The 26,324-nt window shown below is 33.0% G+C and overlaps 5 protein-coding genes and 1 long non-coding RNA gene across 6 annotated transcripts; 3 read left to right on the top strand and 3 right to left on the bottom strand.

Moving 5' to 3' along the window:
- Positions 1 to 349: 349 nt before the first annotated feature.
- LOC137827585 (calmodulin-like protein 8) lies at positions 350 to 2,753 on the bottom strand. Its single transcript, XM_068633785.1, has 4 exons — positions 2,616 to 2,753; positions 1,977 to 2,134; positions 1,680 to 1,760; positions 350 to 688 (listed from the first exon to the last, which is right to left on the bottom strand). Exons 1-4 carry the CDS (start codon positions 2,689 to 2,691, stop codon positions 551 to 553), a joined length of 453 nt encoding a protein of 150 aa, XP_068489886.1. The 5' UTR covers positions 2,692 to 2,753; the 3' UTR covers positions 350 to 550.
- Positions 2,754 to 4,960: 2,207 nt separating this feature from the next.
- Positions 4,961 to 7,387, bottom strand: LOC137827583 (2-methyl-6-phytyl-1,4-hydroquinone methyltransferase, chloroplastic-like). The gene is made up of 3 exons (XM_068633782.1): positions 6,471 to 7,387; positions 5,654 to 5,960; positions 4,961 to 5,460 (listed from the first exon to the last, which is right to left on the bottom strand). Exons 1-3 carry the CDS (start codon positions 7,013 to 7,015, stop codon positions 5,305 to 5,307), a joined length of 1,008 nt encoding a protein of 335 aa, XP_068489883.1. The 5' UTR covers positions 7,016 to 7,387; the 3' UTR covers positions 4,961 to 5,304.
- A 152-nt stretch (positions 7,388 to 7,539) lies between these two features.
- Positions 7,540 to 10,863, bottom strand: LOC137827582 (protein LIKE EARLY STARVATION, chloroplastic). The gene is made up of 4 exons (XM_068633781.1): positions 10,311 to 10,863; positions 9,040 to 9,725; positions 8,595 to 8,785; positions 7,540 to 8,103 (listed from the first exon to the last, which is right to left on the bottom strand). Exons 1-4 carry the CDS (start codon positions 10,780 to 10,782, stop codon positions 7,653 to 7,655), a joined length of 1,800 nt encoding a protein of 599 aa, XP_068489882.1. The 5' UTR covers positions 10,783 to 10,863; the 3' UTR covers positions 7,540 to 7,652.
- Positions 10,864 to 11,633: 770 nt separating this feature from the next.
- LOC137829479 (extensin-like) lies at positions 11,634 to 12,011 on the top strand. The gene has a single exon (XM_068636281.1). The coding sequence runs from the start codon at positions 11,634 to 11,636 to the stop codon at positions 12,009 to 12,011; it is 378 nt and encodes a 125-aa protein (XP_068492382.1).
- Positions 12,012 to 17,232: 5,221 nt separating this feature from the next.
- Positions 17,233 to 19,224, top strand: LOC137827589 (uncharacterized). The gene is made up of 3 exons (XM_068633790.1): positions 17,233 to 18,013; positions 18,106 to 18,301; positions 18,395 to 19,224. Exons 1-3 carry the CDS (start codon positions 17,660 to 17,662, stop codon positions 18,949 to 18,951), a joined length of 1,107 nt encoding a protein of 368 aa, XP_068489891.1. The 5' UTR covers positions 17,233 to 17,659; the 3' UTR covers positions 18,952 to 19,224.
- A 180-nt stretch (positions 19,225 to 19,404) lies between these two features.
- On the top strand, positions 19,405 to 21,267 carry LOC137827590 (uncharacterized). The gene is made up of 3 exons (XR_011083761.1): positions 19,405 to 19,544; positions 19,746 to 19,839; positions 21,119 to 21,267. It is a non-coding gene; the product is annotated as an uncharacterized lncRNA (long non-coding RNA).
- Positions 21,268 to 26,324: the final 5,057 nt, after the last annotated feature.

Consider the following 26,324-nt stretch of genomic DNA (forward strand, 5'->3'; position numbering starts at 1 on the left):
GTCGAGCTGATCGGCCAAAGGTAAGACACGAATTGTTTAAGGTTTAGGGTTTAGAATACCGATGGGAACACAAAAAACACTTCAAGAAAGAAGCGTAAAACATGGAAGAGGACGTGAAGTCCGAGTCAAAGGACGTAGGAGGAGAGAATAAAAGGAAAGGAGAACATAGAAGAAAAGAACGAAACAAGTGAGGAGAAGATAAAGAAAAAAGAATTGAATGTTCGACTAGATTGATTAAGTAACCACTCGACCAGAACATTAAGTATTTAAAAAAAAATAACAAATAAAATAATATATAATAAAATAAAATAAATCATTCCAAACATTAACATATAAAAAAAAAATAGTATAATTTAAAGCAATTCTTAAATGAATTAACTCCAAATAATTTTTAAACGTGATTAAGGATTTCTAAAATGAAACAAAAAAAATGATGGGTTGGAGTTTTGAACAAATGAAATGTTATGAGATGTGCTACATTAGTACAAGAAACATTAATAAGAAGAAATATTAATTTGTTGGCCAAATAATGAATTCCAATAATAAAGTTTCATCCAATTGTCATCATCATCTTCACAAATTCTTCATAGTTAACTTGACCATCACCATCCAAATCTGCTTCTTTAATCATTTGTTCCACCTCTGCATCACTTAATTTCTCACCAAGATTGATCATAACGTGTCTCAACTGCATAACAAACAAAGGGTTTTAATTTTATTTTTCATAATCATTTTACTGGGACAAAATTTACCCTTTTTATTAACATCTGAAAATTTCACTAATGATTTCAGTACAAATTTCTTCCAATTATAGTTTTCATTTATGAGCCTTCAAATAAAAAAATTCACTTAAAAGAACCCAGATAATTAACTATCCTTTTGGATTTAATACATAGGTCAATGTGCTTGTCTTTAAGCATTTATGATCATTAGTTAATACTAATAAATTAAGAGAGTGAAAACTGAAAAGCAAGATTCTCATGTAAAATCCTAATCCTTTTTATTCTTCTTTTACTTTAATGCTATCTATCACAAACACTAATATACTATACGACATAAAAAAATAAAAATAATACATATATATATATAATTACGTGTATAAGTATGTTTTAAATTTTTGTTAGTAGAAAGAATTTTTTTTTCAAAAGAATTTATTTCTTATTTTTATAATCATAATAAAAATTTATACAATAAATTTGAGTTTTTAAAAAATTAACGTATATCTCCGTTTTAAAATTATGTTAGAACTATATTAAAATTATCAAAAATTTAATAAATATTTTTTAAATTAAACATTTTACCGATACATGTTATTTGATAAATTTGATTAGCTCTTTTCCATATATATGCATAGATGAATTGAATATGAAAAAGTGACACCGCATGAATATGAATAATAGAAGGAGGAAATTTGACTAAGATGGGTTGAAAGTTGAGGTGGAAATTTTATAAGAAAAAAAGGTGCATATGTGCAGCTTCTGCTACATAGCCAGAAAAGTAAACGCAGATTAATAGAAAAAATATTGAAAAAAAGTACAAAAGAGAAGAGATTGATGAGTTGGAACATCTTGACCCTACTTTCTTTTTGTTCAAGTTTGAAGAAACCCTTAGAATGCTTTCATTTGTCATTGCCGTCAAAGAAAGAAAAGTTCATATCTAAATAAATACAATTAATTTACCTCACTTGCTGAAATGTAACCATTTTGATCTTTGTCAAACACCTTGAAAGCCTCTTTCAGATCTTCCTCTGCATCAGTTTCCTAAATCAGAAAAATGAGATGGGTATTGTTATAATTTATCGAAGATTTTACATCAACTAAAGATTAAAGCATTTTATTTCATAGTATATAAAATGAATGAAAATCTACTATATTAAAAAGGTGAACTTTAAGTCTAACCTAGCCTAAAAACCGACTTTATAAGATGTATCAAATACTTACTTTCATTCTGAATAAGAAAAATGAAGATATACTTACTTTCATTTTCTTGGCCATTAAGGTCAAAAACTCAACAAATTCTATGGTTCCATTGCCATCTGAATCAACCTCGTTTATCATATCTTGGAGCTCTTCTTCTGTGGGGTTCTGATCCAGTGATCTGATAACAGTGGCCAATTCTTCCACGGTGATGCACCCTGTTAATTCAACATACCATTACTTATAAAATATATAACAAATATAACTTACCATTGTTATATTTCTGAACTGCATATGTTTTACACAATTTCTTATAGAAATGAAAAATGAAGTGAATTTAACTGGTTTATCTTATTTTTTTTTATGTATAAAGGTTTGGTGTAATATCTTTTGAGAGTGTTAAAGAGTTTGTAATATGAGAAAATAATTATGTAATATAAGGATGCTCCGATAACAGTCAGATAAATAAATATTTACTAAGATAGATTTGAAGTGACTATGATACCATATTAAGAAATAGATTTTAAGTTTAACTCAACCTCACCGATGAACTTATGAGGTGAGATTTACAACCACTTATAAATAATGAAATATTATAATCTCTAATCGATGATGAAAGTTGGACTAGAAAGGTACTGAGAGAATCACATACCCAAATGGATTTTGAATTAAAACTGAAAAAGAGAAAAAGAAACTCACCATCTCCATCTTTATCAAACAAGCCAAAGGCTTCTTTGATCTCACCAATCTGTTCTGCACTGAGAACATCTGCCATGCTGTGTGTTTCTGCTTCAAATCAGACCAAAACAATATTGATTGATGTGTGGTGAATATAGCTACCTCAACCTTAATGGGGTATTTATAGGGTTACCTTCAGTGTGGAAAGGCTTAATCACAATATTTCTTTTTCAATTACAATTTAAAAAAAAAAAGAAAAAGTATTCTAGTCAAACCACGTTGATGACTGTGGTGTTGTCTAATTGTGATTTTGTTATGAAAAAAAAAATCATATTCTAACCCTTCTTCTTTCATCTTTATCAAAATCACTAAAGATCTAAATTCAATTTAAAACATGATTACTTCAATAGCTTTTTATAAAAAGCCTTTTTATTGTATATAATAATATTCACAATAGTTTATATATGAGAAAATGAATAAAAAAGTTATTGAGATCTGTACAAATTTGTGTACTTATTCCAATAAAAAAAATTTGTTTAATGATATATTATTATATTGGGATGAAATTTGGACAGGTGGAGGATTTGATGTTTAGGGGACACAGTGTTTTGACATGCATTGAAAGGGTATGTGTGGATTAGTATGCAGGGGTAAATTAAATATTAATAAACAAAATAAAAAAATTATTATTAAATAAATATTCGCCTAAGTACAGGTAAATGTTTGGTCGTGGATTTACGTAAAGTCTCATTGTGTTTCTTTCGGATACTCTAATTGGGTTTTGAACCCAGTGGATTGTACGAGGATGATAATTTAATGTTTTCCTGTGGTTAATTTGGTTGTTCCTTAGATAATCAGGTAGGCGTTTAATGGTAAGAGTATGGTAAGGTGTTTTGCTTTTTATGTATAAGAGTTGAGCCACCTGAAGTAGTTCACACTTATTTATTTTTTATTTCCAATAAAAAAATAAAAATTATTAAATAAATATATGGATATTAAAATTGATATAAAATGATAATAGAAAACAAAATAAATAATTTTCTAAATATTGACTGTGATAGTTATGAATTTGACGTGAGAAAGAGGTTTCATAAATGCAAGGTGTGGCGTTGAATGAATTCATCGCTTTGAACGCGGTTTGAGAATTAGAAAAAGACGCGGTGTTGTTCTTATTAATTCCCAAAGGGAGAAAAATGGCATGTAATGTACTTTCATTGGAAGGAGTCAAAACTTGTGTTTCGATTATTATTATTATAATAGTGATAATAACTAACCAAAATCTACTTTTACTTACTATATTTTTTATAAAAAAAACAATAATTGTTTTTTAATAGTAAGAATTGAACACATATCAGAAAGTGGGAAGTGATTACTAATAATTGTTTCATGATATCAAGAAATAGAAAACCAAATTAATTAACTATTATGGAATGGTTGTACTTTCCAATTCAAAACAAGGCTAACACTTTTTTGAAATATAGAAGATTATTCCAACAATTTGATATAGAGAATTAATCTAAATTTATCGGAGAGATTAGAAATTAGTACATTTCATTGTGTATAACTGGATGCAAACCTCAATTTATAAACCGATTTTATAAAATTGAGTTAGACTTAAAATTTACTTCTTAATATGGTTCATTTTGAACTTATCTTAATAATTTTTTTGTTAAACTTATCAAGTCACATATGAGTTGGTAGTCTCAGCATAAAGAATGTGCGTTATCGACTAAAGATGATGACATTTTATAGTGTATAAGTGAATGCAAACCTCACTTTTATAAATCGATTTTATGAGATTGATTTAGACTTAAAGTTCATTTCTTAATAAAGTTGAGAGTTAATAAATATTGTAAATTTTGTCTTCCAAGAACCATTTATAAAATGATAGTACAAATGATAGTACAAATAAAAGAAAGAGAATCATATTGCCTTTAACTTTTGTTGGTTATAGAATATATTGCCTATGTCAATTTGTTTCTAGCCTTTTATTTGCAATATTATTGGTCAGAAATTAGAAAATTATTGGGATATTTTAAAATCGGATTTCTAAAATGCTCATAATTAAATTCGAACACCTTCCAACCTATTTAAATAAAAACCATATTATAGGTAGAATTCTAGAATATAAGTTGTAATTTTCAAAGTCGTTACCAAATAAAAGTATACTACTTAAATTTTTTTATTAACAACTTCAAATTTTTTTTATGTAGGTAAACATGTACACTATTGAGTTTTTACCACATACATTTACTTATCTTCTTACATCCTATTTTCAGTTGAAATACTAAATGAGATAGCTTTTTCAAAAAAAAATTGTGCAATTTCATCTTTAAATTATCAGATTGACAAAAACAAAGCAAAGCAAAAAAAAGCACAACATTTTACTGGTGCTGACATGGTTCATTGAACAAGAGGCTACCACATCACACATTCTATATTTCTTTGCCAAATGACAAATACAAATTAAACTCAGCACATCTTCTGCATCTGTAAAATCCTCTCCAACAAAAACAGATGAAGCTAGTAATGGCACATAGCTAAGCTAATGGTTTTGAAGCATGTCAATGGAAGCAACTCTTTCCTCCTATGTTTGCAAGGTGGAAAGATTCAAGTAAGATGTTGAATTGTTATCCTTCACACTTCACACTACACAAACATCTGTTTTGATGCATAGATGGAAAACTTGACCATCCTACTTTTTCCAATCTCAAATGGGGATGCCCCTTGGAACAATTTTGTCTTTGATCCACATGTAAATGGGCACTAGTACGAAGTAAGTGGATGCAATGACACCAAGGATGAACCGGTAAAGAAACACTAGTGGATTTACAGGCTTCTTTACATCCTCTACCTTGGGACCAAGCTGCATAAAGCCAAATGAAAACATACTTCAAAAGTTGTACTAAAATTACAAGAACAGAACACAGCGTCAACATAGAGTGAGTTATTGTTGGTGAATCTTAAGTTATGCATATGTGTTTGACAAAAGCAAAAGCTGAAGTGTTGTATGAATAAAAAAGGGAGAAGAAAGAAAAAGCAATACTATATATACATGCCTTGAGGGGAGAGTCTCCAGACAAAGGCTTCACTCCTGTGACTGAGCAACCCATGATGAGACCATGCCTACGCACCCCACGATACCATTTTGGACCAATCCTTTTGAGCTCAACATCTTTGAAACCAGCCTTTTTAAACCATTCAATGTACTCTTCCTCCTTGGGGAAGAGCATCCACACATCTGCAAAGAACCGAGATAACCAAAATGTTGGGTGAACAGGACCAATAACACAAGCTTTCCCCCCTATCCTTAGCACTCTGTAGGCTTCCTTAATGCCACGCTGCGGGTCTGGCCAGTATTCAATACTGAACAACAGTCATGATTATTAGATTATATGACTGATTAGATTGTTATAAAGCTAGCTATATGTGGATAGAGGTGATATAAGATCTATAAATAGAAGAATTTGTAGTTCATTTTGTTATCTATTTCAACCAATTCAATAAGTTACCTCATAGATATCAATATCTTGTTTACCTCCTGTGAGTTTGATCTTTGTCCTTTGATCCATATATTTGTTTGTAACAATAACTCAGAAGTCATAAACACGAAACATATAACACTAGCTAACATTGTGCAAGATGCCGATTTATCATTTAGAAGACCAATTTTTGTTTTAGAGATATTACAATATAATTCTGTTGAGGGGCGAAGCTATGGAGTGACTTGGGGATGCCATGGTCATTTCCAACATTTTCAATTCCTTTTATGCTTTATATGTAAAAATATTTTATGGCCCCCCACTGAAAAAAGAAGCACGCTTCACTATAAATTATGCTTCCACCATTGGCTTTAAAGGTAAAAGTTGTAGTTACCTTCCAGCAGAAACATATCTATCAGCATGATCAGTTGGAAAAGGAAGATCTTCTGCATCACCCTCAATTATCTTGCATTCTTTTAGGGGCTCCTTCTGCTTAGCCTTGGCAAGCTGGTGGGGTGACTGGTCAAGAATTGTGACATTTTTGGCATCTACATGCTTCACTATTCCAAGAGTTGTGAAGCCAGTTCCACCTCCAACATCCACCACCCTCAGGTTACGGCTATAGAGATGGGCAGGCTCCAGCGCCTCATCTCTCATGTCTTCAGTCCAGTGCCCGGGATTTATTATATGATCATACACAATAGACAGAAACCTGTAGAACCAAAATGCCTCCTTCTTGTGCTGGATGAACCTAGGCTGTGAAGCAGGCCTTGAGGCTGAGAAGCTGCATCTGGGGGTCATGTTTTTTCTGACCCTGAACTTGTTATGAAAGAGCACACCCTTCTTGATGAAGCACTTGTCGTTGAAGTTAACACCAGTTGAGACTAAGCCAGTGATGAGCTTTGGATTTTGAGCTCCACTGAGCATTAAGGAGGCCATGACTGATATATATGAAGAAAGGGTAATAATATTACAGTTGCAATGAATGGCACATTGCGTGTGGAATTGTTACCAAAGTGGAAAGCAACTGTTGATGGTTTATGTCATGAAAACAGGACAGGAATAGGATGAGTGAAGCAGGGAGAGAAAATTGTTGGAAAAGGGTGGTAGAGGTAAAGTTGCGTAAGGAAGGATTATGCAATGAGAAAAAAGACACATAGGTGGATATGCACCACATATCCATTCTACATATCCATTCTGGCGCTAGCTGATGCTTGCCACTTGAATTACAAGCGTTTTGGATTTTATGTATTTACTAGTTTAAAACCATACATTATTTTTGGAATATTATACTTTTAATCAATCTTAGTTTAAATTTCATTTTTGGATTTTGTATTATCAATAAACACTATTTGAATCGTTTTTATCCAAAATTTTCTCTTCAATTAAACAACAAATATTGGATTGTTATCCTTTAACTGTTACCGTCCAATTATGAAATGTGTGTGAAATGAGTGAAAAAAGATTCTAAGAGTGACATGCTTATATATCTTTCTCTGTTATATTGGAAAAGAAGGAAAAAAACAGTAATCATCCTACAAGTAATTGGCGTGTTTTCAGAGATGGTTTTGGCTAATCAAGGTTCTTCAACTTGCTGTATTTCTGATTCAGATGGATTGGGAGCTTCCAGAAATTCAGATGGTTTGGGAACTTCCAGAATTTCAGATGGTTTGGGAACTTCCCGGAGCTGGACGGAGTTTTCATAGCAGTGAAAGAAGCCATAATGAGGGAATTTCTCATACCAGGTTTCTTCATTAACGTGTGTGTCCCAGTGTTCCCCAGAACTGCTCTTGCCGTACTTGTGAATCCAACCAGATCCATTGTGATGCTCACCCCAGGTTCGGTTCCAGCGTTCTCCATGCCTACTTTCCCACCAGCTCTCCCCTTGCTTCACGCCATTACTATTTGGATCAAAGTTTTCATCCCATTTGTCACCCCATTTCTCCCATCCACCGTCCACTGACCGTTCTGCCCATTTATCAGTGTACTTTATGCTCCCACCATACCCGTCATATTTCCCACCCCACCTGCCAAAACCATTTCTGTTCATCAAAATCTCAACATGGAATTCTCAAATCACACATAGCAAGCAGATCCCTCACAAACACTCCACTCACAGAATTCAATGCAAGCAAATAATATATTCCTTCACCTTTTAAATCAAGCTACAAGGAAAAAACAATTTGCATAAAGCTTAGAACATCTTGTTCGAAAAATATTTCTAACATACTACTGTGACTTTGAAAACCAATTTTCTTGAATTCATACAAATATATTGCAGACTAAAATTTTTTGGTATGATGATGGCATGAAACACATAGACTGAGCTCAGAATAATTCAGTCCGAGTCATCATGTTCCGAGTTCTTAATGCTCCCAAAATTGCGCAAAGTATCATTAGCAGTCGAAGGAGACTTGAACAAACATACACTCCAATGGATTATTAAACATTTTAAACAGTGAGGACCAAATACTTTAAAAAAAAGCATTCAAATTCTAATATAATTTTCTTGACTTACCTTTCATGCCAAACATGAGCGTGCCCTGGTTCAAGTGGTGTGTTTGGGTCAATACTGCACCACTTGTCTGCCCATTTTTCTGATTGACCAGCGGCATTGTAGCGTTCCCCCCATTTTTCCTGCCACTCGTTACCTTTACCATTACTTCCCCACTTGTCCGCAGTTTTCTCAAAATTCATAACCCCATCTTCCTGCAAGCGAAAACCATACTTGGTATGATTATACTGATTTTACTGAAATGGAAGAACGAATCAGTTGTCCAAGACCTATTAGTGCAGTGGCTACAGCTACAACTACAGTATAGACCAATTACACAGTTTGAACGGAGGCAGTAATGATGAGTACTAGAAATATGCTAAACATATTTCAGCAGACTATATGAGACACTATAATAATAAGAAAGCTACTTAGATGCAAATTAAAATGTGTCAAATTTTTTGCTAACCAGACTCGCGGATTCTCTCCAAAATTCACGCCAAACATTTCCATATGCGTCACGGCCAGATTTCTCAGAACCAAGTTCCTTGTAGCCAAAATCATCAGAAGCCTCCCAGTACTTCTCTTGCCACTCAATCTCTTTGTCAGCACTAACACCTCTGGTCATTGTCCATCTGCAGATCACGCCATCTGGTCTTCGCTCAATTCCAGTGTCTTTCCACCATCTTGTTCCATCCGGATTCACTCCAATAGGTGACCATTTATCGGCCTCACTAAGGGCATGTGCTGCTTCCTCTGCATAGCCAGAAGAAGATTCACCAAGAACCTGTTCCTCTTCCAGGGAAAGCGACAAGGAAGGTGACTCTGGTTCATATGCAGATTCCGCTTTCTTAACCTCTAAAAATGACTGAAACGGTGGAAGAGTATCAATATGTTCGCTTTTAGAAAGTAAACTCTCAAATGGAATAGAGAGAAATTGAGATTTCCGCTCCTTCTCCACAACTGCACTGGGCAAGGTTGGACGAACAGAAGGCTTGGCATTTAACTGCAACCCATTGCCTTCATCTGTGGGAACATCGCTCTCCACGGGAGGAGTCCAGGACCAAAAATCAGGGCCAGGCACACCACTTCCCTCAGGTGCTGACTCTTGCACAAGAATACCCCCACTCTGCACTCCTGTTTCCGAACCCAATTCTAGCACATAATTTAAAAAAAAAAAAAAGAATAAACCAATACGTAAGCGATCAACACTTACAACAATATCTCCCAAGAATAATATCAATTTCTTAGGGAATAAAATAAACAAGTAAATCAGCAATAGCATCTTCATAGAATATTAGATTAAAAACTTCAAATGCGAAATTAACACACCCCGTAATCTCAATTTCAATGCTAACTTCAAATTTTGATAACTAAAATACAAGAAATCAATAATGACATCTACATTTAGAAATAGAACAAAATTGAACCACTCCATTTCTTAGTTAAGAAAATCCAGCAGTAGAATCTTCACAGCACGTTATATTACAAACATCAAAATTCATGCATTTCACAAACCATGCAACCTCAATGCTACAGAAGCATTTATTTCCTTATTTCCGTATTCCATTATTATTAAAACTGACAGAAAAAGAAAATGCAGCCAAAATTTAATTACAAAAAGTAAAATATTAGAAACCTTCATATTCTGATTTTTAATTATTGAGTGATTATTGAGTGATAACATAAAAGACTGAAAGAAAGAAAAGAAAGAGATCGAAACAGGTGATTCGGTTGTACCGCGCTGTCGTTCGTCGGAGTCGACGTCGACGTCGGCGTCGGCGTCGGCGTCAGTGCCGGAATCGGTGGTACCGCGTTGCTGAATGAGTGCCCTGGCGGCGGCGATGGCAGCAGCGGCGCGGTCGATGACCTGCATCCGCTGAACGCGGTCGCGCTCTTCGGAAGGGACTTCGAGAAGCTTGTGGAACTCGGTAGTCTTCTTCTCCAAATCATCTTCCACAGTGCCGTGGTGACGCGTCGAGGCCACGCGCTCGGCGATTGTCTTGAACTGCATGCTCTTCCGCTCACTCTCCACCGCCTTCTTCCACATGTCCAAGTAGGAAGTGTCTACATCTTCTCGTGCTCCTCCTCCTCCGCCACGCGCCATCGGTCTGACTCGCGTCCATTCTCTGTTTCGGTGTTGCTGGTGCAGGTGTGGGTGTAGGTGCAGCCAACGGTGTGGTGCACCCAAGGCACAGGTTCCGAAGTGCATGGAGAAGGAAGCGTGTGAGTGCGTGAAGATCGTTGAACGGAAAAGTGAGTGGAGTGAGTGAAAGTGTGAAAGTGAAAACGTGGCGTTGGGACTATTTATACGGTGTAGGAACGAGAGAGAAGGGTAAAATGGTAAATCTGAATTAATTGTTATTCTAAAAGGTTAGCGACATTTTCTTTGTCTTCAAGGGAGGAACCAAACCCTATTATTAGTTTTATTCTATTAACTTTTACTTTTATACACAAATCTATATATTATAATAAATATTTATACATATAAATATGTTTTAATTTTTTTTTATAGCTTGTCAAAATACTTTTTATCACTTTTTGTGTGCATTGCAGGTCACGCTCTCTACGTTAAAGCAAATTAAAGCAAACATAAGAAATCACGTGAAAGCAGTTAAAGCAAATATGCTTTGGACCTTAATTAATTCTAAATTAATTACATTAATCTCACTATGTAATAAGTAAAATAAATTTGAAGACCTAATAATGGGTTGTTGATTACATTTGCCAGGTGGTGAATTAAAAACATGCAAAAGAGCATCTCATGGTGCGTTGGAGTCTTCTAAACACTTACATCTGTTTTCCCATGCAATGCAAAGTTAAAAACCAATTCACATTGTTTCGTATAAACAACAAAAACAACAACATAGGCCATTCAAGAACAACCAAAAACCAAAAACAAAAACACACACAATGTCTTCATCAATGTCCACATTCATCTCATCCTCTCTCTCACAAACCCTCAAGATAACAACCCTAATCATTCCTCTCTCTCCCCACGCCCTTTTCACTTCCAAAACTCCTTCGTCCTCAATTTTCCTCACCAACACCACCAAAATCACCATGTTCAACCCTCACCCGAATCAAGTACCCGAATACCCGCAACGGGCCCCACCCGAGCTCCCTTCCCTGCCGAAAATCCAACCTTCTCCCGTTCCCAGTGAGCAACCCGTGTTTCCTACCCGTGACCCGGAAACCGACCCGATTATACCGCCCGAAATAGTCACGGATCCTGCTCCCGGCCCGTACCCGAATCCGAAACCCGATGCCCCGAAACCGCCGCTGACCCCACCCGGGATTGACACGCCGCTGCCGAAGCCGCCGGAGAAGATGCCACAGCCACCGCCGGAAGTGGATCCGCCGAGGCCTCCGGAGATTGTGCCGCCGCCGAGTACTCCGCCGGATATAACGCCACCCACTGGACCAAGTATCTTTGCTTAGAACAGAAGCATGAATAGTATACTTTAAGGTTATTGTGTGATCAAGAAATATGTAAAAAAACATCTTCTTTCTCGTTATTCAATAGTTATTAAGTTTTTTATTTATTTATTTATATATGTACTAGCAATATAATGCATATTGGTGTTTTTCATTTTTACTCTGTGGCAAATGTTTAAGTGACAAATAAGACCATAACTCCAAAAAAAATGAAGAGCAAATTACATGCATCGTTATGAGAAATTACATAAATATTTTCTCTAATTTTAACTTATACTCTAATTTTCTTAATATGTAAAAGATGTTAGGTGCAAATTTTGAGTAGTTTTTCTTTCAGTTTTACCACAAGTTACAACGAATTAACGTTAGTGAGAGGGAAAAAAAATTAATAATAATGTTAAAAAGGACTTTAAAATTGATAATGAAAGCGAGGTTTGTGATTAAACGTTGTTTTCTCAACTTTATCCTCAGAACACTCAAATGGCAATTGATTTTAATTGATAAAAACAAATCTCACGTCCAATTCAACTGTAGTAGTACATACTCCTGTGATCACATAGGCTAAGATCTCCAAATTTAGCGTATGGGGTGCAGAAAGAAACGACCCAGTAAAACATTCTTGGCCCATTATTAGGCCCATGATATTGGGATGACATTGATGGTCCATTTCTTATATTTCATTATGGCCTAGTACTTCCTTTTTTTACGACGTTCAGACTTTGAGTTTCATCTGAATTATTGTTAACTGTTTCTCGTCGTATTCTCCAGGTTCAGGTTTGATTGATTACTTCCTTCTAATATGAAGTTTTATGAGGTTGATTTTGGATAAAACTCATTTTTTTTTCTATTCCTTTAGAAGATAAAAGATACGAAGATAAGTTATCAATATATTCTAAATTAGTTTTGATACATTCATAAATATACTTTCAAATGAGATGAGTGCAAACCTCATGAGCCGGCTCAACCTCATAAGTTGAATTAGGTTTAAAGTTCACTTCTTGATACCATAGTCATTTCGAGTCTATTCTAGCGAGTGCTTATGTTGGATATGTTATCGGACCACCCATAATATATAGTCTCGGCGTAAGTAAGGGAAATATGTTGAAGATCGTCTTTCATTATATATAAGTGAGTGCAAACATCAACCTCATAAACCTGAGTTAGGCTTAGAGTCCAATTCTTCTTAATAATACTAATGATAAATTTTGTTTGAAAATGATATTGGCCCGAAACAAGGACATTGCTGTGACTTGAAAAACAGTAAAAAAGTTTCTTCAAAACTGCTTAGACATGGCTGAATAAAGTCCTACCAAAGCCACAGAACACAAATATATTATTGGAGATGAGTAGAAACTATGGTAAAGGATTTTGAGACACTTTTTTTATTCTAAGAATATGTCTCTAATTATTGGAATTTATTTGAGAGTGAGACCCATAAAAGAAGATTGAAACCACATATTTATTATGAATTCCATGAAATATGTACATGATACTAAAATATTTGACAAAATTTAATGTTTTTGGATAATGATTGAATTGAAACCTCTGGCTGAGAGCTTGCCACACATTTGAAAGAAATGAGCACAAGAGTAACCTCTGCTACACTCACAATTATTATCAACAGTTATATATATGCACTATTAGGTCCCACATCGCTCAAATTAACAACACTCTTTTTTATATCTCCATTTTTTTTTTCATGCATACATCATACTAATATACCTTCATTAGATGAAATCAAAATCAGCCCAATCCATAAACCCATTTAGTGGCCCACACATTCATCCTCAACAATCCATAAACCCTAAAAAAACCCTAGATGGTTTGGGTTAAGGCATTGACATGAGAAGACAAGAGAACAAAAAAAAAAGTAAGAAATGGTTTTGGTAAGGACTAGGTATGATGTCCTACATGGCCTTCATTTTCAAAAACCTTTATGTCCTCATGAGTCATTATCTGTTCTTTATTATATGCATCAACATAGGAAAATAAGCATTTTTATTTTACACACCAACTTTTGTAGTAATTGATACAAACAAACACAAACATTTTTTAATGATGAAAATGAACTCACAAATGTGCCATTCGTCATGGGTGTAGTCCACACATTGAATGTGGTGTAAAATCAATCCCATGAAAACTAATAATAATATTTGAGATTTTGTTAGATCAAGTAAAACAACCCATGAAATTGGGCCAAATGGCATGATGTGAGTGAGAAGTTGATGCACCAAAAGAATTTTTCATGGTGTTGGAAAGAAAGGGTTAGAGATGTCGCTTAGAGATTAGAAAATAAGGAAAATCTCACCTTATAGCCTGATTTTATGAGGTTGCGTTAGGTTTAAAATCTATTTTTTAATATGGTATCAAAGTCATTTCAAGTCTATTTTAGTGAGAGTTTGTTGGTCTTATCAGATCACCCGTTATCGGGTCGTTATCGAACCACTCATAATATATAATCTCACACACGAGCTGGTACCCTTAGCTTATAAGCAGACCTCACCTTATAAGTCGGTTTTATGAAATTGAGTTAGACTTAAACTCCACTTTTTAATAGAAATGAAAGTTAAATCTTATAATTATGATTGTTTTAGAAATATTGATTAATTTATATAGTTGATTGTGAATTTTGAAGGAATGTAGGACCTCTCCTTAATGCAATTCTCAAGACTTCTCACCTAACCAATTAGTGAAACTTTGAAGATAATAACCACCCCATGTTCCCAAAAGATTTAGAGCAAAAGATGGGATTTTTCACAAACAAAATTCAATAATTTCACTAGACATCATCAAAAGATGTTCACTAAAGAGGCATCAACACTCTTCCATCATGGAAAAATAAATCCAAACACCTTTTAGTCACAATAACTTAATCCATTCAACATCATTATGCATCACTAATTGCCAACAGTTTCCCTTTTTAACATCATAATACTTAAAGGATCATCAAATTACCTCTCACAAGCTTTGTGGCTTAAATTCCTTTTCTTAAGTTCAAAAATAACCATGTTTGAGATATTAATTAATTAACTATATATCCATGTGCCATGCACACGTGTTTTGCAAACTATTAATTAATACTTTAATTACTTTAATTAGGCCTTAATGTGTCATACAATGCTTTAATTATTGTTGGCTGACCCAGCCTTTAATTTATCATTCCAAATTTTTAATACACAAAAATTGTGAAAGGGAATAAATTCATAAATGACTTGGTATTTATATATTAAAAAGTCGACTAAAAATAAAATATTTAAATTAAAGTTGTTCTATCCAAAAATACTTTGATATGAAGTTTAAGTTTTATATTTAGAATCTTCATAATTTCTGCTACATGCTTCTTTCCTTCTTCTTTTTTTCTCTTTTTCCAAAACAAAAAAGAGAAAGTGAGGGATTCAAATGGTGAAACTTATGAAGCTCAACTTCATCCTTTAGCTTATCCTCTTCATTTTTTTTTTATTCTTTTTGGGACACCAAATGTAAGGTAAATGAAATATCCCTTTCATCTTTTTCCTCCTTTTTCCCTTTTTTTTTTCTTTTTCTCCTAAAAGATTCCATTGAGTTCTTGTTCCCCAATTCACATTAAGTGAATTATGTTATTGTAAGAATGATATTATTATTTTGCAGTGAAGATGTCTGTGAGGAAATATGATGAGAAATTGACCCAACATTGTAGAATGGTAGAGTCCTCTTGAATCCTCATTTGTAATAACTCTTGTGTTTCACCCTTTTAACTCTCATAAACGACAATTCCTTCCATCATTTCAACCTAAACTTTCCATGTTCATGAAAAATTGAAATCTCCACACTCATAAAATGACGCATAAGCTACCTAGACTATGATTGCAGTATGAATGAAGTCCATTAGGGCATCAATGATCTAGGGTTTATCATCATTCCTGCAACAATAAACCATCATGCTAAAGGAAACTCTTTATATGTCTTAGATGAAATATCTTTCAAAATTGTATCATTTAAATGTTAAAACTAGGAAACAATTATTCCAAATCAAAAAATAATTTAGAAAAAAAATAAGAGTAAAATGAGCTCATGTTTCCAACAATAATAGACAAATAAGCAAATGGTATATGAGACTTTAAAGTGAGTAAGATCACAATCCAAACTTGTGCAACACAATTCAGAATTTTAATTTGCCTTCTTGATGATGAATGTAGGTTAATTTATTGATTTAATGTTAACAAAAATAACAGATTTTTTTGGTTTTGTTTTTGAATGAAATTGGAAAAAGAGAACGATTCGAGCAACTTCTCGGTGGATCAGTCTGCACCTCACTCCTTTCTCTCATACGAACTCTCGCTACTTTCGTTCTCCCACTTCTCTTCCTCGCTAGCTCTGGACTCAAATGTAAGGTACTCCGACACTCAAGTTAGAGTCCAACACTCGACACATAGTATTTAGGATTAAATGATTACGTACATACCTAATCTTTGAGATAATTTATATAATTATTATGGATCCATTGTGGTTAATGGACCTAATAAAAGAAGATTAACAAACATTAGATCATTAATAACCTCACTATTGATTATGTTGATCGGTTTGAACCAAATATCAAATTAAGATATCTGTTAGACTCACGTGTACTATTTATGTGATAAATTATCCCAATAAGAGAAAAGAATAAAATAATATTATTAACATATTCTAACATTTTTTTTCAATAATAAGTATTATGGATATTATATGGTTTATGGCAATGACATAAACTAAATTTGGATACCTTCCAATCATTCAAAATAATGGTATTTTATTTTATATAGATATAAAATATAATCTGAAACCATTTGTGATGTACACGTGTCCAAAACTTTAGGCGCAAACATCTATGACAGCATGGACTTCACATACACGCCATAAAGATCTTCTTCATCTCTCCACTCTCAAGCATCATTAGTTTTTGTTTTTTATTCAATTTTTAAATTTAAAAAAGAAAAAACAATATGATCAATCAATCAGTTAATGAATGAAATGAAGGTGGGTGTTTTTTATTACACCCAAGGGCTCAATCGTAACTTCACAGGTTCAGAGTTGAGGCAATCATTCTCACCACGCGTCGTTCGGTGGAGAAACCTTTCGGTGCACACTGGGTGTGGTTATCAAACTGCATCGTCCAAACGACTGATGCCACATCAGAAACACGTGGCGTGCTAATGGCCATGTCAGCAACCTTGACTCGTTATAAAATCCAATCCCACCAAGTCACCTAATCCAGAACAATTTGAAACACACAAAAAGAAAAAACTAAAAGAAATTATTAAAACCTTTCTTCTTCTTCACCGCCGGAGAATGAACACTCCGGCGACGATAAACTCCCCTTCGATGACCAATGCTTGTATCTCCGACCACCGTCGCCACGTGTTCCATGAAAACCCTCACCTTCAAACCTTCACTCTCTTAGCCTAGAAGAAAAGAAAACCGTACATACGCAATTTCGAATTAACATTTTCTTATGCCTATTTTTTTTTTCTTTTAACCTTTCCTCTCTCATGAAGAACACGCCCAATCCGTGACTTATTATTGACTGGTGTAGGAAGTTAGAAGGATGAATGTGTGTTGAATAGGGTTTGGGTTTTTTTTTTTGAGAAAAAAAATTAGAAGCTCCGAAGAAAAAAGAGTATCAGAAGAAACGCATGGCTCCGATGAAGGTTCAACCAATTGCAATCGACATCGATTCCGAGCAGGTGAAGGATGCGGTTGTGATTCGGAACGAGTCGGTGTTGAAGTCGCGGCTGAAGCGGTTGTTCATCTTTGACCGTCAGTTACCGAAGATCAGCAAAGATGTAGCAACAGAGTTTGAACCAAGCTCGGTGTGCTTGGCAAAAATGGTGCAGAATTTCATGGAGGAACAACCTCCGGCACCGAAATGCGGTCGCAACCGCTGCAACTGCTTCAACGCGAATAGCTCCGACGAGGACGATTTCGATCTCTTCAGTTCTCCACCGCCACCGGAATCGTCCAACGCCGACGCGGCTGAATCGCTCAAGGTAGATAATCAATCTCAATTCTACTCCAATTTTATTTTAATTTTATAAATAGTTTCTTTGATTTATGATAATTTTGGTTTTGTGACAAGCAGACTTTGATCCCTTGCGCGAGCGTAGGCGAGAGGAACCTGTTAGCTGACGTGGCGAGAATCGTGGAGAAAAACGGCAAGTCGTTGAAGAGGAAAGACGATCTAAGAAAGGTAGTTGCGGAAGCACTTTCATCCTCTCTTGGTTACGATTCTTCCATCTGCAAATCGAAATGGGAGAAAACTTCGTCGTGTCCTGCTGGTACTGTTAATTTACTGTGAATTTCAATTTGAGTTTGGGTTTGGAGTTGAATTTGAATTTGGCTGACTGAGTGTGTTTTCGGTTTTGGTTTAGGTGAATATGAATTCATAGATGCGATTGTGGAAGGTGAGAGGTTGATCGTGGATGTGGATTTTCGATCCGAGTTTGAGGTGGCGAGATCCACGGGAACTTACAAGGCAATTCTTCAATCGCTGCCGTTCATCTTCGTTGGAAAATCGGAGAGACTGAAGCAGATCGTGGCGATTGTTTCCGAAGCGGCCAAGCAGAGTTTGAAGAAGAAAGGAATGCACGTTCCGCCGTGGAGGAAGCGCGATTACATGCTCGCAAAGTGGCTCTCTCCGTCTAGCGTTAGGGAGAAGCAACCCCCGTCCTCCTCCGTGCAAGTCGCCGTAGCTCCGCCGGAAACAGTGTACTCCGGTGATGCAGCGTCGAGGGAGAGCGATTGCGGTGAGTTGGAGCTGATTTTCGGCGAGTCGCCGCCGAAGAGCGAGGCTGATTCCGGCAAGGAGAAGGCGGAGTTGCCATCACCTACCCCACCGTGGCAGCCGCCGGCGGTGAAGCCGAAGAGTGTCGAGAGAGGGACCAAGGTGGTTACCGGATTGGCCTCTCTTCTCAAGGATAGGCCGTAGAACAAAATTTTGTTATTTTTTTATTTATTTTTAATTCTGAATTAAAAAATTAAAGTATAAAAGAGAAAATATCGGATGAGTCTCTCTGTTTTTATTTTTATTTTTTTATGAAGTATTTTTGTTTTCCCTTCTTTGGTTAGCGGGGGAAAATTTGTAAGAAGTAACTTTTTGTTATTTTTATTTTGATTTTTGGTTGGCACCATGTAAGTGTAAGAAGCTGCTGCCATAGCAATATGATCTGTAATAAAAATCAATTAGCTGAAAATTAAAAAATTTCTGGAGTTGATAAAATTAAAAAAGAAAAAGAAAAACACCTGAAGATGCATGCATGGCGCCGAGAGATTCTTTTGCTTCGATTTCCCAAATGTCAGTACTATGCTTCTGCTATGATCAGATTTTTCTCTCTTTTTAAATTATTTTGTATACCAACCACTTTTTCTTTTCTTTTTTTTTGGTGAGTGTTTGGTTTGGTTCATCATGATTGAGAAAGTGCAGAGAGAAGTTACAACTTACACCACCCAGCAACTTTCAAAAAAAAATTGGCATCGTGTTGCAACTCACAACGTTCTGGTCCCTTCAAAGGAGACAAGCAAGTATGAAACTTTCCTATCTGAAATTTTCTCATCTTTTCATGAATACTAGATTAAGGACTTCAACTACTTCCTCCTTTTTCTTTTTCCAATTTTCATTCTAATATCCATGAAGCATTGTAAACTACTGGTACCCAAATTAATAATTATATGTATTTGATTATATAAAAATATTATGGTGACTGTGGACTGATAAAAACGCAGGATGCAGGATGGAGCTGCTGAGGAAGGAAGAAGGGTTGTGACATCTCGAATTTCGTGAGGACTGGGAACTTGGGAAGAAATCACTTGAAGAGGGGTAAATTTTTATTGAATTTGGTATATTATAAATAATTTATTTTCTTTTTATTTTATCTTAAAATCTTTTGGAGTACAGCAAAAGCAAAAGAGGAAAAAGTGAAAAAGTTAAAATCTCTGCTACTTTCTCTCACCAAGCAAGCCCTTTAAATAAAACCTGACAGAATATGCCCAATTATTTGCAATACTGTTAGTCATGCTATAAGCCACTATTAAACAAAAAAAAACAAATAATATGTTTTAAAACATACAAAATTGTTTAATATTTTCTATTTAACAAATCAGAAAAAGATATTAAGATTTTTTTTTTAATTCTGATGATAAAGTGAACACAGTGGACTAGTGAAAAATTTGATCTGGGTCCATACGACTCGAGTTGGTTTTGCTTTATAATTTTTCCATTACCAAAAAAATGAGAAATATATTTGTACACTAAGATTATCTATTTCTATATAAAAAAAAAATATACAATAAGTCAAAGAAAGAAAATATAAGTTATAAGATAACTCAGATGAGATGGTGAAAAGAGATAAAGGCTAGTGGTAATTTTTCAAAAGTTATATCTTTCTATGTGGAGTTTTCTTTTCACCAAACCAAATGATGAAAAAGGAAAAATAAATTCAAAGAGTAATGTGTTGAGGATTTGACTAACGAGAGTTACTATAGTGCAGTATAAGGATAAGTCTGTACTATTATTTAATTATATATTATTTCGTACGTCATAATTCATATTGAAAATTTAAATGATTAATAATAGTACATAAATATTGATTCCAATAATTGATGCAAAGTAAACAGGAAGAGTTTTTGCGTGTGAATATTATAAGAGAAAAATTGTGTTAAAATAAGGCATTCTGATAAGTTGTTTCTTTATTTCACACACACTCTTGTGAAGTAAACATAAATAATTCACAATCATTGCAGTGGGCCTCCAGTAATCCATTGCCATGGCCAACTGCAGTATATAATATTTCAAGAAAATAGGCATTTATTTATCTCATTACTAATATTGCAAAACTCATTTATAAAGTGAGTGGGGCCATCACAAACCTCTCCTGTCAGAACAAAAAAATAGGGGTCCTTTTCCCTCTGCCTTCAAAAACTTTAAAAAATAATAAAAACAGTATTGAAAAATAAAAAAATGAAAGCATATTTTGAAAGCTTGCAATAATAAATAGACATAAAATGAAAAATAGGGTGATGAAAGCAACCACACACCTAACCTCTAACATAACAATGTGTTTTAATTTTTAGTTTAATGTTTGTTTGTTTGGTTGTAGCCCATTTGATGGAGAGAGGTTACTTAGGAAGTGCAAATTTCATTTTTTTACGGAGCTTTGCCCAAACCACACGAAAACCACATCCCCATCATTCTTTTCAACCTTTCATTCACTTCCTCGTCACTGTATTTCCCTAAACATAAATGTCTCGACGTTAGAGTCGATCGTATTTGAGGTATGTGTAATTTTTTGGTGTTACAGTCAATCAACGCATTTGGGATATTATCTATATGAAAGTCGATATTCTGTTACGGTTTTATTTTTAAAAGGTGTTTCGGTAAATTAAAAAAAAAAATATAAATTATTATTGATATGTGTTAAGAAGTGGACTTTAAGTCTAACTCAATCTCATAAAATCGGCTCAATGATGTGAGGTTTGCATCCATTTATATACTATGAAAGACTCTAATCTCTAATCGATGTAGGATTTCCAACAATATCCATTCTTGAACTACCAAACATAATTAAACAAAAAGAAAAGAGAAGAGAAGGGGTGGGAGTTTGAGGAAAAAGAAAAGAAAACAAAGTGAAAAAGCCTTTATCCATTCTCATTTCATATCTCTTCTTTCTTTATTGTCACTCATATCATCATATCGTATCATTCATTATATCATATCATAGGATATATGGATCCACTCTCACATCCATCCCACTTTCTAAATTACATAATATCATATATCATAAGATAGTGCATGGTTTTATTAAAATTGGAAAATTCCAAAATTAACTTTAATCTAAAACTAATAACTTGATTTTTTTATTAACCCTTTTTCACTCTTCAGCCTAAGCATAAACAAAACTTGCAATCAAGGCTTTGTACAAATATAAACCACAAGACATGTTCCCAAAAATGACTTCTAAGAACACAATTCTTCTACATTTATTTATTGCGTCAAGCAAACACATTATCTTATAAAATTCACATTATACGTTGCTTACATCAAACACTGCACAGCTTAATTGACGGTTACGTACTTCTTTATATGTATATTTTTTCTTAATTATGATTCTTCTTCTTATTATTATTACTATAATTTTTTATCATCTAGCTTCCAAACTTCATCATCACTCATCTTAATATAAAATAATTTTATCTTTATAATAAAAAATACCATGTCCATATTCAAATCTTATAACTGAGAAAACTTTGTTAAAAATACATACTCTATTAAACATGACTAATTAGATTTAATTGATGAGAAATTTGATGAATTTTCTTAATGATAATATAGTTGTAAAAAATATAAAAGAATTATAATCCATTTGAGCTGTGTTCCTTAAAATAAATATGTAATTTTGAAGGAAAACAAAACATGACCACGACCCATTGATGCAATAAAATAAATCTTAGCTACGTGAACAAATTTTCATTTCAAATAGTAATTAATTCATAATCAGACAATAAACTAGAAAGAAATTGCGTTGTAATTAACTTTTTTTTTCTTTTCAAATACAATTTGTATTTTTATATGAATAAAGTACATTTTATTAGAAAGAACTTCACGACTTACAATATATTTGGACTTTCCATTAAACCTACGTTGAACGTGAAAAATAACACGTTCTGAAATATAAAAGTAAAAATACCAAGTTTGTTATTTTTAAAAAATGTTTATTATGTTCAACAAAACTCAATTCCAAACATGTCGTTATTAATGATAAAAGTATAAGTTAATATAACTACCAAATATATATTACACTTAATTAAGCTACCAAATAGTATTTATTTTCATAAGATAGAGCTAAAAATGATTCTAAGATTATAATAATTGAAGAAATCGAAATTAAAATCTATTTTGTGTGGTACAAACTTTTCTACGTGGTTCAGTGTGTGCCAGACTTTGCTATCGATCCTTTAATAATTATAAAGTTAAATAAGAGTTAAACGAAATTATATTTTCAATTTAATAATATATGACATATTGAATTTATTTAATAATATGTCATGTAGTTTAAAATAGTAAGTATTATTATATAATGATGATAATGCATTAAAGATGTTATATTGATTTTACTAGATTTTTTTAGCCTGAGATATTTTCTCCATGACTTCATTGACATAATTAATTTATTGAATAAAGTATGCACCAAAAAAATCAAAAGCATATCTAAATTATTGGAGGGAGGAAAGTGTTAGTTGACTAAGTTAATAACATTGTGAAGTTGTAATGAGTTTAAGGATTTTAGTTTTGCTTTAATCATATACGTTGAAGACTTTTAAGAAAATTATAGAATCATTTATATTAGTGTAAAATTACTTTTCCATGTCACAGTTGAATTTAAAGAAAAATGTGTAGTAACACTTTTTTAAATAATTGAAATTTAATTGCTTAAATTATGGTTTTCTTTTTTATTTTGATATAATTTTATTTTTTTATCGTTTTCTTTCTTCAACGATGTTGCCTGATTAATGATTTAGTTGTGGGTTTAAATAATTTTTTAGCTAATTGTTTTATATATTTGTTAATCTCAATTACGACAATACATGAATATTTCTAACAATTTTGTGTTTGTAATTTATTGTTGTTGTTTTACTTTATTTATTTATTTTGTTTTCTAATATGAATGTATATGTTTTTGGTGTATTTTTATTAAACTCATGTAATTAGATCTTTATGTTGTTTTTATAATCTCTTGAAAAAAAAATTATTATCATGCTATGTAATATTATAAAACTATATATATAAAACAAATCGTATTGTATATATGTCTTCGGTACTTAAAAGTCTTCAAAATATACCTAAGAAAAAACTTTAATATGCTAAAATCACAACTATCAAATAGAAGTTTACTTGTTTTCACCATAAACTGATTTAAAATATGCTTTTGTGTCAAGTATGATTGTTGTAATTATGTGAAAACAACTTGTCGAGCTAGTAAGTGCTACCTTGTAACCCTAGTAGGACATTAAAGTGAAGAACATGTACTTTATTAGAGTGCTTAAACCTTTATTTAAAAAAAATTGTGAAAACAACTTATTATCAATATATAATTGTCATCATATATATCTCAACATACATATATCAATATCATATGAATACTAATGAAATTATATTTAAGTGCATTTTCATATACTTTATTTTATATTATATTCTATACTTAATTTCATAAACATACAACACTTATTAATGGTATGTTCGACTTGTGTATATGATTAAATTCACTTATTAATGGTATGTTCGACTTGTGTATATGATTAAATTCACTTGAAGTGATAGTAGCTTGTTCAAGTTACTATATGTTGAGATAATGATGATGTTATTTCATAAACCTAAATTGTTTTTTATACACACTTTTATTTCAATTTTGAGGGATTTGATTTATGATATTTGACATTTAATAAATTCAACAATTTGTGATTGGAATTATGGGAGGGTTGTCTAGTAAATAGTAGCAAATAGGGAAACAAAATGAACACTCTCCAACACATCATATTTTCTTGTTTTGGGATGTCATGGTAATGTCTATGATGCATACATAATCTTAGGAACAAAAGTGTCCCAAAAACAACTCAAATGCACACATAGGAGCCAAGTTTTCATTATCCAAGAAAAAGTAGAAATACAACGCTCTCAATCAAGTTCAAAAATCAACATTTCATGACCCCACATGCACAAAATCTCCTAATCAATGTTCACTCTACCATAACATATTCACTTCATATTATTTTCTTTTATCAAGAAAAGTTTAGTAGATTCGAGTACAAAGAGCTTACAAAGATCGAGAAAAGTTTCTCAAAATTTTATTAGACTAGTAGATGTACCATAGAATAAAATAAACTATAATATAAAAGGAATCAATTCAAAAACCACAATCTATTTACTTTATTTTATTTAGTATATACATGGTTTCTTCCAAATTTAGAATGAAATAAGAGTGATTTTACATTATATATAACCAACATGATTAACTTGACCAATATTGGATGATGTTATGATTTGTTTATGATTATAGATTATTATTATTTTTGTGAGTTGAATATTGAATAATTCATGATTGGTGATCTCTTGTGGTATTTAGACCACAAGTTGCAACCCATTTTACCAATAAATGTTAATGGGAGCCACCACAAAAATGATGCCATATGGAAGAAAGAGACACCTTCCTCCACTTCAAAACCAAGGACATCAAATTAAACTCTTTAAATAATTTATTAATAAAAAGTATTTATGATTTTTTTTCTCAAGTTTTTTATCACTTAAATAGCAGGTTCAATTTTACTGCTAAATTTGATGATTTATACTAGATTTGATCATACAAATTGGTTAAGATTAAGTTTTCCAATTTAAGGTTTTACCATGGTTTAAGATTGTTTGTTCTTCCATTGTTTTTGAAGCTAAAAATCAGAGGACGAAAACCACCACTGATATATTAACTCTAAACTAATGAACAACATCTGATGATTCAAATGTTGCTTTAGTGAAAAAGAAAAGTAAGGTGTTGCTTTCAATTTTATTATTGATTAGATGAAATGGGGTCCTCTAAATTTTAATTATTGTTACATACCATGTTTTCTCCTATGTAGAATAACCACTAAGAGAAGATAGGATATGGATTCGGAGATACGTATCGTCGTGTTCCGCATGTTGGATCATCTACTATTCTATGTTCTTTCTGAAAGTGTGCTAATCCCTATGTTGTGTGGAGCTGAACATCTTCTATTTGCTGGGATAAAGCTTTTCCTCTGCATGGGCCTTGTGCAGTAAATCTCCTACGGGTGGTCGTCCGTTGTAAAGTAGTCTCTGAAAAAAAAAAAATTTATATGTATAAGTATGTTTCAGATTTTTTTTAATAGAAAGATGTTTTTCATAGTTAGTTCAAAATGATTTATTCCTTATTTTTATAATTATAATAAAAATTTATACAATAAATTTGAATTTTTAGATAAATTAATGTATTTATCTTTTTTAAAATTGTGTTAAAATCGAATTGTCAGAAATTTAATAACTATTTTTTGGATTGGACATTTCACCAATATGTGTACTATAAGTATTTTACGAATGTCGTGTCCGATGTACGTATCCAACATTTAAGAAGAGGGTTTGAGTTTAATAGGTTTTCTTTTTTCTCTTCTCTTGTAACATTGGTTCATTGGATATTCCTGTATGTGTAGTTAGTGTGGTGAATCAGTACAATCAACATCATGAAGAAAATAGCATAAGATTCATTAACTTATTCACCAGAAGAGAACAACTTGCATCACTGC

Source organism: Phaseolus vulgaris, chromosome 7 (genome assembly GCF_000499845.2).
Source record: "Phaseolus vulgaris cultivar G19833 chromosome 7, P. vulgaris v2.0, whole genome shotgun sequence".
Taxonomy (NCBI): Eukaryota; Viridiplantae; Streptophyta; class Magnoliopsida; order Fabales; family Fabaceae; genus Phaseolus; species Phaseolus vulgaris.